General features: G+C 44.3%; 1 protein-coding gene across 1 annotated transcript in view; it reads left to right on the forward strand.

Annotated features, from left to right (window-relative positions):
* Positions 1-11,417, forward strand: part of MAML2 (mastermind like transcriptional coactivator 2) — a 205,591-nt gene extending 194,174 nt beyond the window's left edge. The window contains exons 4-5 of the mRNA XM_031616146.2: positions 2,152-2,263; positions 6,732-11,417. Coding sequence (XP_031472006.2) covers positions 2,152-2,263; positions 6,732-7,711 — 1,092 coding nt within the window. The 3' untranslated portion in view covers positions 7,712-11,417. The remainder of the gene's footprint in view (positions 1-2,151; positions 2,264-6,731) is intronic.
* Positions 11,418-12,301: the final 884 nt, after the last annotated feature.

Raw genomic sequence — 12,301 nt, forward strand, 5'->3', positions numbered from 1 at the left:
AAGAGCACAGAAATGGAAAAACATCCATAGCTTGCTGTGGGTATTTTCAAAGCAACTAAAAAAATAAAATCCATATTTTTATAGAAGTCTCTTTGTTTACAAACGTGTGAATGTTCTAAAAATGCAAACTAAAAAGACTTGAGTTTGAAATTCAGAATGTCATTGTCCTATAAAGGAAATAACTGTTACCTTTTTAATTTATGCAGAAGAACTGAAGTGTCCACTCAGCTCTGTGCTGCAGTTTTCTGAATTCTTATCAGAACAAAAAGTTAATTGCTCACACAGCTCTTCTGAAAAATAAGTAAAAGCTAAACAGAAATTAAAATAACCCTACAGAATGAGATTTTTGATCAGCTTTCATTTGCTTTGTGTTGTGGACATGGCAATACGCACAAAGCCTAGCTGCAGTTTTTGCTGGGATTACCTGCAGGTTAACTTGCCTTTTTCTTACAAGGCTGACTATATACTGAAATGAGCTCTATAAATCCCACTTGTAGAATGCATTAAGGAAATGCATAAATACTACAAGAAAGACTTTTCTCCCAGCATTTCTGAGTGCCTCTTGCAGCAGGAAAAAAAAAAAAAAATTGTCATGAGAAAGTCAACTTGTGTGCTGTTTCAGGTAGAAGAGCCCTGAGTAAATCTGACTGGCTTCAGACACACACCGGGCCTGGTCCTCTCACACAGTGATGAGCTGGTTTGCTGTCTGAGCAGATCCAAGCTCTTTAAGACAAATTTGCCACTGGTCCATTGGATGCCCTTGGTCACTGCCCAGAAATGGCTTTTCCCCTCATGCCCAGTGAAGAGCACAGGGAGCCTTTTATATGATTTCCCATAGATTTTGGGTGGAAATTGCTGTGGATTAGCCAGCCTCAAGCCTGCAAGTACGAAGCTCAGGTGCATTGGTGAGCATGTCGTGAAGAGAGACCTGCCCAGTAGGACTGACTCCAGGAGGCACATGTACACCAGCAATGACTTACTCAAGACTAAGGTGGTCAAAGTCACATTTTCATGCCACGAAGCCACATATCTCAGAATCATAAAGTTGTTAAATTTGGAAGGGACCTCTGGGTCCATGTGGCCCAACTCCTGTTCCAAGGAGGAGATCCCACAGCCTGTGGTCAACCTGTGCCACTGCTCCATCACCTGCACAGCACAGGAGTGCTTCTGGTGGTCAGAGGGAACCTCTCGTGTTCCAGTTTGTGCCTATGCCTCCTGTCCTGGCACTGGGCACCACTGACAAGATTCTGTCTCCATCCCCTTTGCATCCACCCCTCAGGTACTTATGGACATTAATGAGATCCCCCTGAGCCTCCTCATCTCCAGTCTGAACGGTCCCAGCTCTCTCACTTCTCCTCACAGGAGACATGCTCCAGTTCTTTCACCATCTTGGTGGCCTTCTGTTGGTGGCCATTAAGTCTGTGTGTGTCTTGTACTGAGGAGCCCAGAGTTGGACACAGTGCTCCAAGCCTCACCAAGAAGTTGCAGGGCAGGAACACCCTGGAGATGCCAGAATCTGTGTCCAGTAACAGATTAGCTTCACTGTGTGTTGATGCTGATGAGAGGTTTGCAGCTGACTCCAGCACTGCACTTAGCAAGTCTTTATGAGGACAGGGCAATTAGATTTCAGTTCAAGGACATGGATTTCTATCTTCCTTTCACTGGGTATGTGTCCCTTCAGGCCCAAAATAAAAAAGCTGCCCTACTACATTGTTTTTTCAGCTTTCTTTCTTCACTGTCATTTCCCCAGTGCTTGCACTCCTAGAATAAGTAAGACAGTGCCACGTACATGTACAGGGAAACACAGGGCAGTGGTGAGTGATATAAACAGCCATCCCAGTACAGTCTATGCAAAGCCCTGGCCACGTCTCCTGATTGTATCTATGATGAGAAGAGACGGGAGGGGGACAAAGCAACGGATCTTGTTTATTTCTGTGGCAGCTCCTCCAATGTAGGCAGAATGAAGGAGGGAGAGATAGGACAAAGCACGTCTAATGACAAGCTGAAATCCTCTCTGCCAACTGTGCATTCACCCAGGTCAGCATGGGTGAAATGTGCTGAGAAATATTGACAAAGCCAAGGGGCAGGTGTGGACCTTGCAGGTCTGGACCCTTCTTGCTAAATTAACAAAATTCTACTCTCATCCTCTAGGAGAAAATCACTCCACAAGATCAGCTGAACAGACACTTGACACGACCACCACCGGACTATAAAGACCAAAGAAGGAATGTGGTCAACATGCAACAAGCAAACCAGTATCCTGGTAAGTGTCCCTGTACTCAAAGAAACTTCTTCCTCCAGAAGAGCCAGGCATGCACTGATAACAAGGGCCTTATTTTATGGGTACCCCTCCCTTGAGCACTGCTTGGAGAAAACATGCACTGAAATACCTGATACAGAGGTGTCTTCATGAATGTGCAGCCTTGCTCTGTCCAGAAGTTTCTCTTCTGGTACTTCTTGCTTCAGGGATTGAGACTAGAAACATTCTTCCCTTCAAACAGAAGCTTATTTACAACATGAAGACCCTTACACTGATTCTTAAGATTACATATGATGCCACCATGGGCACCAGAGCTGCCGTTTGAACTTTTAGTCCATTTTTTATATGCCTCAGTGCTTCACTACAAGCAGCATTTCAACAAATCAGCCAAGCAGTGCAATGAAAGTCCCAGTGTTCACCCGCAACTGCCTAGAGTAGACAGGTTCTTTGTTTTAACTCCTGAGCCCTGTCCTCCTTGGAGAGCCTGGATTGGGAGCACAGAACTGCTGGGCTTCCATGCCATTCATATCACTGGTTGGCTGTGGGCTGCTCTGAGTGCAGAGTAAGGAAAAGGTGCTGTGGAGAGAGAAGAGGTCGGAAGGAGTGCAGCAGGTAGGATCAAGGATGTTCTTTATCCTGCAGTGTTTGTGCATTTAAGTATAAAGCAATCTTTACCTTCCAGTGATTTCTGTATGCAACATATTAAAAAATATATATATATATGTTTTAGTTTTTTTCCTTAACTGTTGGCTCTGCAAGTGGAGCAGAGATATCACAGAATCACAGAATTGTAGGTGTTGAAAGGGACTTCTAGAGATCATTGAGTCCAACCCCCCTGCAAAGCAGGCCCCCTACAGCAGGCTGCACAGGTAGGTGTCCATGAGGGTCTTGAATATCTCCAGAGAAGGACAATCCATAACCTCCCTGGGCAGAATCCACAACCTTCCTGGGCAGATATGAGCCTTTCATTCTTACCCATCGTTTGTAGCAGAACTTCTTCACTTTCTCTTACATGTTTAATGGGTTCTCAAGTGCAGCTCCTTTGCCACCCTCTGCCCAAGCTGCTGATGCAGCACCAACATGGAGATGTTCATGCACTGCTTTGCTGTTTGAAAGTCTCAGCGGTGACAAACTTGCTGCATTCTACAACCTGCTGCTTTCTAACAAGGCTGAGCGTTTCCTGTCTTCAGTAAATTTGCACAAGCATCACTGATGCACAGTGAGGGCAGTGCCACAGGAACCTCTTTGCTGGCTGGGGACTTCCTGTGCTGTTACAACAAATGCTTTGACTGTGCTGGCAGCTTTGTTAGGGAATCCTGTGATTTCGTGTGTTGCTTAAAGCCTCATTCCTGGAATCAAATGATTAACTGAGATTCTTGGCTTACACTTGTAAACAACACATCTCTAGCCTGAGAGAGAACATGGAAATGGCTGCAGCCACGTCTGTGAAAGGCTCCAAAACAAGTAGATCGCCATTGTTATGTTGTTCTCTTTGTTTGAAATCTGATGGACTCCTTGCCAGGCTTTGTGGCATTTGGAGACGCATCTCTTGGGTTTGCAGCATATGAGATTGGCAGCACTTGCCCATGCAAATCTCCCCACTGAGGAACACCAGGGAGGAGAGCAGCATTTTGGGTGAGCCTGGGAGAAAGGACTGTGCTGGGAGCTCACTACACATCTACCAGATGGAGTGGTTAGGAAACTCTTGCATAAGGCAGCAACACAGGGAATCTGTTCCCTGTTTTTCTGGGAAGAGCTTTGCTCAGGTCAGTCAGGGAGAAAAAAAAACAACAAAGTTAACTAAAAATCCATAAAGGAGACATGGAGACATGTGGTGAAGTATTTTATTCCTCTGTGCTTTTCCCTCCAGTGCTGTGTCACAGCAATAAGACCCTGACGCCAGCAGGTGAATGGGGCAGTGAGGGTGTTTTGAACCTCTGCTGCCCGGGGTGTCCAGCTGCTGTGTGCAGCAATGCTTGAGGAGAAATGTCTTCCCATCTGGAAGAAATCAGGATGGAAAATATTTGTGTTAAAAATAAAAGGATAAAAATAGCAATAGAAAAAAAAGAGAAACTTTGTCTTTTGCGCAACATGTACAACCCATGTCCTGAGCTCATGCTCCTTAAAATGCGTGGCATTTACACAAGGAGCAGGATGCCAACCCTCAGGGCTCCCCATAGCTGGCAGAGTCACCCCACAGGGCTTCATCCCACAGTGTGTGCAGTGACCCCACCAACCTGTTGCAGCTGCTTCAGTTTGACTGCAGAGAGAGGACTGTTCTCCCTCAGTGCTGTTCCAGGTCTTTGGAAATGTTTCCTATGCCATTCCTCCACCTCACCAGCAGCTTAAGGAAGTGAAGTCTGAGGGTCCCAATCTTTATTACCCCTACAAGAGGAAAGCAATGCGTAAAACCACCTGCAAAGTCAAAGACAGGCTAACCGTGATCTTTTCTGCATAGCACACGGGAAAATCTGATGATGGGCTTCTCAGGGCATCTCCTGTTCTCGGGCTGCCCAGCTCGGGGCCTGACTCAAGATTTTAGATCATTGAATCATAGAATCGTTTGAGTTGGAAGGACCTTTAATGGTCACCTAGTCTGACTCCTCTGCAATGAATAGGGACATCTACAGTTAGATCAGTCTCCTTGAATTGTTTTGTAAGTAAGCATCTCCTACTTGGAGCCAATTTATGCAAAGCTCACCTTCCAGGATAAGCTGAGCTTCTCAGTCTAGGTGTTTATACTGACTTGGAATAAGCAACTCTGGTTGCGGAGACAAACTTGGTGTTAATAATGAGTTAGGAGGAGATTATTTACAAGTTCTTAAGTGAAAAAAGAATCCTTTGCATCCGTTACAAAACAGCAATAGCATATGTGTAAAAATAATGCAGAAACAGCAGAAATATGTGATAATTCTTTTATTCTATTCCAGTCTCAGTGAACTGAACATCATTATGGTGAAACTTCAACAGGAACAGTATATTAAACAGCTGTTACTAAACATAGACTTTTTAAATATGTATGTGCATGATTTGTGTTCAAGAATTCTACAAGAGCTGGCTGAGAGGTTCTCCAAATTCTTAATGTCGCTTTTTATTTAGCCCTGAAACTCCAAGGAAGAAAACTAAAGCCATAACAAAAATTAAAAGAGTAACTAGGTAATTGATGCCATAGTGACCTAATGTGGAGCCCAGCAAAATTACTGGAGAGCTGATGTAGCCTATGTAATAAAGAATTTAGGAAGAGAATATAATTAATGTCAGGCAACATGGGTTTTTCATAAAAGACATCTTTTCAAACTGTTATGGTATTTTTTTTTTTTCAATGAAACCACAACTTTGGTTGATAAAGGCAATAGTTGTTCAGTAGCGTACTTCAAAGCATACAACTTGGTACTGCATATTTTGATTCAGAAACAAGAGTAATAAAAAATTAACATGGCATGTAAGGAAATGGCTAATAGGCCTCCAGATTTCCCTGCAAATACAACTGAAAGGACACAGTCTGATTTGGTGCTGAACAAGAAATAAAAAGCTTGCTTTGCATCCATTCTGGAGTTGTGCAAGAGCCATTAAATACTGTGGGTAGCTGTGGTGTGTAGCCTTGAAATCAGATGCTGAAAATGGGCAAGTTTTGAAAAGAGCTGAAAATGACTGAAGGACTGGAAAATATGCCACACATTGGGATACTGGAGAGCACTGCAGACACAGTCATGGTCTTTAAGCACCTGCACCATAAGAAAGGATCGATGATGGACCGACTGATAAAAATAATCAATCAGACTAATGCGTAACAAAATCTGGGGATGAAGTCAAAGTTAGTCAAATTCAGCCTGGGTTTGTAGATGGTTTCAGCTATCTACATCTATGTCTATATCTAGAAAATGTTTGGTCTTCTTCAAACAGCCAAGGGGGCCTGGAATTAATTCAGACCCTTGCACTGCATAAGCAATGGTCTCGTGGCTGCTTGGTCACCACACAGGAGCAAGCAGGTCACAGGACTGAGCAGCTCTCCTGGCATCTGCCCGGGACAGAGGCTGTGTGCTGCAAGTGGATGAGATGCAGTCCTGGCTGGGCAGGAGAAAAGGGAAGTATGAACCTCACCTCACTTAAATGGGGGTTTGTCCTGCATTTCTATCATTTCTATTAAAAAAAAGAAAAAAGGCAGAAAAGTGTTCGTTCCTTCCCACTGGTTCTGTCTATCCCTCCTTATTCCAATATTTCTCTTCCAACAAGAACCACTTCTGGTTCATTTGATATCCTCTGAAAAAATGGGAAGACCACTAGTGGCTTCATATAAAGCAAACCACCCATTAGCTGATAGGTATCTTTGAGGCTTCGAACAAGTACACATAAATCCTATCAGAGCAAGATATCTTACTCAAGAAATTCAGGATCTTTAACCAGTTGGTATTTGAATGACACCATGCATCAACGCATTTATGTTTTAACATGCATGTTTTCTCCTTTCCAGGTGGTTCGCCAGCTGTGAGCATGAACTCCAGCATGTCCTTATCAAACCCAATTTCAACACACAGCATCATGCCTCAGAGCTCCAGTCTCATGTCCACCCCTGCTGGGACCCGAATGCCTTCTGTTCCTGCTGCTCGGAGTATGGGCTGCTATGGGAGCCTTCCTTGCAACCAACCGAGTGCGTACAGCGTGACTTCAGGAATGAACCAAATGCAGCCACACAGAAACCAAAACCAAGTCCTGCCCAGTCAGAATAACGCCATGATGTCTCGACAGCAAACCATGACGCAGAGCAACAACGTAGCTGCTTTTGGGACTGGGTCAGTGGTCAGCTCACAGCAAGTAAGGCCAAGTTTGAACCACGGAGCCACAGGTATCCCCGTGCAAAGACCACCCAATGTGATGATCACAGCTACGGCCACTGCTCAGAACTGGGCCCCGCAAGAAGCTGCTGTGAAGCAGCAGGACGCACTGAAACCCGCCGGTGTCCGTTTCCCCACAGGCACTCCATATTCTAACCAGTCTTTGCAACGCAACATGGGCAACCAGCATTTTCCTCAGCGTGCATTGGCACCACCTAATCAATTAACAGCGGGAGTCCAAATGAGGCCTCCTCTGAACCAAATGCACCAGACTGTAAATGGACAATCTGCTGGTTCACTACGAGGTCTAAGTGTAAGACCCAACCAGCTAAGAGGACAGACTGTGCCTACCTTGAATCAGCCTGGAACAAGTATGACACCTCCGTCGTCTCTGCCATCTACCAGTTTCACATCTACCAACCAAAACTCCCGGGCTTACCAAGCAGGCGACCATGGTAGTGACCTCTCGTTTGACTTTCTGAACCAGCAGAGTGACAGTATAGGACCTGCACTCAACAGTGATTCAGACTTTATAGATTCTTTACTGAAAACGGAACCTGGTAATGATGACTGGATGAAAGACATCAATCTTGATGAGATTTTGGGGAACCACTCGTAAGTGACAGTGCCAAGGGTGAAACAGATGAAGAAGCAGGAAGGACGTTAGCTTTTTCTTTAGATGCCAACAGTCTGCTTTATTAACTTACACTCCAGTAACTGGGCTATCCTTTAAAATACCACATAGGGCGACCACCTTGTTTGAAGAGTTGCTCTAGGAACAGCAGTGATGTCTCCCTGATCAAACGATAATGTAAACGGTAGTCATGGCTGACAGAAAGGAGTGAGAATACGTGAAGGGTCTGTTCCTCACGCTGGTGCCCAGCACATTGCAAACTCATTAGTTCTTCTCGTGGGTGCTGTGTGGAAAAACACTTAGCTTCCCACACACTGAAGCACCAGAGAGTGGTATGGGCTGTGAAACATCATTTCTCTGAGTGTAAGTAGCAGCCCAAGTGGTCCAGAGATCTTCAGTCATTGTCTTCGCAGCCCTTAACTACCTTGGGACTACTCAGCCCTGACAGGATCAGGCTCTGTGTAAATCTCATGGCGTTACAGAAACTGTTTACTTCTACATAGTACAGACATTGTGTTTCCAATGGTTTTGTTTTAAACCTATGTTTTGTACCACACAAAAGGGTAAGTGGTCCCATCCAAGGAAAGGAGACAGATCGTGCAACAGACGTCAGCATGTAACTCGGTGTGCTCTAGTTTCTGCTTTCTCTCTTTTGCCAGCGCCTGCAGCCAGTATCAGAGGAGGCTGCCTTCCTGTCAGCAGCACATTTGGAGCATAGAGGGAGACATGATGTGAACTATGTCAGAGCTTGGGAGCCTCCCTTTGCCACCTTGCCCTACCCCAACAACACCAGTGACTTAATGGACAAATTAATTGAGAAAGGTGCTCACAGTTTTGACCCTCATGGGCTACTTTCCCAGTCCAGCCTACAGGAGGGCAAATACATGATGTGGCTCAGTGAAGCCACAGCAAGTATCCCCATTTTCATCTTAACCCAAGGCACAGGTCAGGTAATTCAGCCCAGTCCCAATCTATCAAACAGGTTCTTCTTTGCAGGAATTCTCTCTGTCTGGGAGAGACTACCATTTTGACTGCACAGTAATTTGGCTCCACTTTCCAAAGCTTACCTTTGGCATATGAGGGAGTTTAAGAGGTCCAGCAATGGTCCACATCAACACAGCTTCTTTCAGCAGAGTACAAGGGTGCTGCCTCTGCAACCAGCATGTATACACATCCATTTAACCGCCTGGGTTACCTGCAGTATTCACTCAACCACATCTATGCTTGTAAATTGAACTGTTTTGAAGAATATTTCTGGCCACTCAATCATCTGTTCTGGTTTTTTTTTAGGATGGTTCAGTTAACATTTCCTTGACCAATTTCTGTATATCAATAGGAAATTAACTTGAGTCATAGCAAGTTTGCAGCAATGCAAGTGCATTGAAGGCTAATAGAACAGAGTAGTAAGGATATGGGTTCCACATTGATTGACTTCACTGCTAGAGAACAGTCTTGACCATGTTAAATTTTCACCTATAGGCTTGGCCAGTAAGAACATCAGAAAGTGGTTCCATGTCACAATAAAGTGGCTCTACTGTGAGTCTGGCAGGCGGATTCAGGAATGGGAACAGATCTTGCAATTCAAATGAAAATGCTGTTCTTTAAAATGATGTGGTGAGACGAGTTTCACAGTCTCCTCTGAATCAGTTAAAACTAGATGTGGCAAAGGAATACAATGCCTACGTTCACATGCTTCGGCGCCAAGAGGCACTGCTCTGCTCCATCCGTGCAAGTGCTTTATTCATCCTTGTTAGTGGCAGTGGAATGAGTAGACTATCTGACAATAGCCTCTGCACTTATCTGACCTATTTCTCAAGTGAGGTTTTAATAAGGCTTTTCCAGTTATTCCTCACTGGGCATTTCATGCGGGCACAACTTTTCATGATGTTTCAGGAAGCATGGTCACACGCACAAGTGACAGCACCTCCAAGAAAGGTGTAACATGGGCATTTGGTGAGATGTACCAGTTGAGGCAGGTGATCCGTGATGCTATTAACTCCCAGACACGCTGTTCATGAGAGATATGAGAAACCATGCTGGAATGTCCCTTCTGCCCCACCTAGTGATCACTGTACATCGCTGCCTTGCATACTGTGGTGGCTCAGCTGCCCAGAAAGCTCCATTTTATCCCCAGTTTTCACTGGGGTGCATGCAGTACTGATGTTTCCAAGTCTTTAAAAAGCTTTTCAGCTCAGGCTACTGAGGTAGGTAGGCACCCTACCTACTTTGGGAGTGATACAGATGCATCCCCTATATACTGTGCAAAACTAGAGTGAAATGGTAGGTAGGAGTTCAAAGATCAGCACACAGAGACACACACCATCTGTGAGCAGGTCAGCAGTGACCACCCAACCTCTTGTATGAGCAGACAGTTCTGATGCTAAAGCTGAGGCTGGGTTAGTCTCATCACAAGCAATGAGCACTAAAGTCTGCTAACTTCAGCTGCACTCACATGCCATTGAAGAAGCCACCTGTACTGAGACCAGATTGTTTTCCAGATCTTCAAATGATGTAAAGTAATGCAGAGCTGAGGAGCTGGTCCCAAGTCTTCAAGCTATCATCCAGTGCTGGATTCAATGCTGAGCTTTGTACTGTTGGCCCCAGCCGGCAGTAGAGGAGACACTGGGCATCCCTGGGATCAAAATGGCATTCTGTCTTAAGCAAACCCAGCAAGGCCACAGCAGTCCTGTAAAGATACACCTGATGCATTTGAAATAGGAGCTGGCAAAAGACTTGCTACCAAAACTTGAATCCAGTGTCATTTCTTCAGAACACCTGTGTCCAAACAGAGTTAGCATCTTTGTTTTCCTTTCTTTGCAATGGCTAAGTGCACTACCCTTAGAGTCTATTTTTCATCATCGACTGAGCACTCTTCGCAGTATTGGGTTGTAAATATAAAGAATTATTTGTTTTGTAAACTTTTGTAAAAAAAAAAAAAAAAACCAACAAAAAAACAAAAACAAAAAAAAAAAAACAAAACCAAAAAGTAATAATATTTTGGTAGGAATAATAAAATCATATTATTTGGGTTATATTTATACATATGTGAAATAAATATACTATCAGAAAGTTGTATTTTATACAAAAAGACAACGGTTACCTTTTGTATTCTATATACAAAGTTTTGTATGATACGATTGTTTATTTTTATCTGCAGACTTCGGATTTTGGGGGAGGGCAGAATGGGATCGTGGTTAAATAACTGGGCCTGACCCCAAGCTCACTGAAACCAATGGATTCTTTCCATTGCCTTCACAGGGCTTTGAATCAAGCCTTTAAATCAACTTCAGGTATATATGAAATCTGAAGCTCTCTGGAAACCTCAACATGAAAACATTCCAGGTTTCAATTTTTTTTTTTTTTTCCCCCCCAAAAAAAGGCTTTTATTATTCTTGTTGTTGTTGTTGTAACTCTTGGGAGGCAGGTGGGACCCGTGTAACTGTCACGTCCTTGTTGCATGTACGTCTGCTTTATATTTTCCCCATATTATAAACCAGTGTTTCTCTATACAGACTGAAAAGAAAAGTTGCTGTACAGAAATGTTTGTGTTTATGCATTTTTACATGTGGCTGTATATACCTCTTAGTACTATGCAGTGACACTTATTGACTCCATTTATTTTTCACCTAAACATGAATAGTATGTTTTTCAGTAGCTATCAAAACTCTGCCAAGTAAATCAATCAAAATTATCCCGAGTGTCTCTTTTCTTAACGTGAATTTTAAAATTAATGTCTGTTTAGTCAACAGCTCATTCATCTGAGTAAATTAAAATTACAGTTCTATTTTAGGAGGGGTGAGAAAAATGTGCATCTGGCAGCTTCTGGGAGCTCACTCTCCTTCTTTGCAAGAGAACTGGGATTTTTTTTCTCCTGATTGGAGCAATAGTTTCATGCCAGCAGGGGTTAACGAGTAACACGTGGGTATTTTTGCTCCTGAGGAATAGGTTGGTGTAGTCTTGCAGCACAGTGGTTTGCTTTATATGCTCCTAAGCCCTGCTGCAGCAATGAGCTTGCAAGTATCTGTAAGCCCAGATAGTTCATGCATGACATGATCCAACATTTCAATAAACCCCGTCAAGCTGTATACCGAGGGTGTGCTATCTAATTTATGCATCACCTCAGAGCTGAAAAACAGCCATGAGGAAGTGATTTCTCGTTCCTTGACAGGCTTCCCTCATAAGCCAGGCTCCATCTCCAAGCAGAGGGCGGTAACACAGGGGGCTGCTGAGGTGGACAGAGGAGGGATGCTGGCATTTCTCCTGTGCCCCACACTGCCCACATCTCCCACAGCTCTCTTCTTGCTTCAGCATCTCCAGGTGGCAGCCCAGGCTCCCCTCTCACCGAGGAGTGGAAATCAGGGCACAGTCTTAGTCATCCGTGAGTACGCCTGAAATAGGTCACGAGAATCATGCCCTAAAGTGCCTCTTTGTCTACCCCAGCTGAAAAGGCAGTCAGACTGCCGCTTCAGACACTCACCCTGGAGGCTCATCTGCTTGGATGAAAGCTCCCTAGAGACAGCAGCAGCAGCAGGACAGATGGAGGAAAGAAGTCTCCTATTTCCATTGGTGCCGGGT

This window comes from Phasianus colchicus, chromosome 1, assembly GCF_987193195.1.
Source record: "Phasianus colchicus chromosome 1, bPhaCol1.hap1.1, whole genome shotgun sequence".
Lineage (NCBI taxonomy): Eukaryota > Metazoa > Chordata > Aves > Galliformes > Phasianidae > Phasianus > Phasianus colchicus.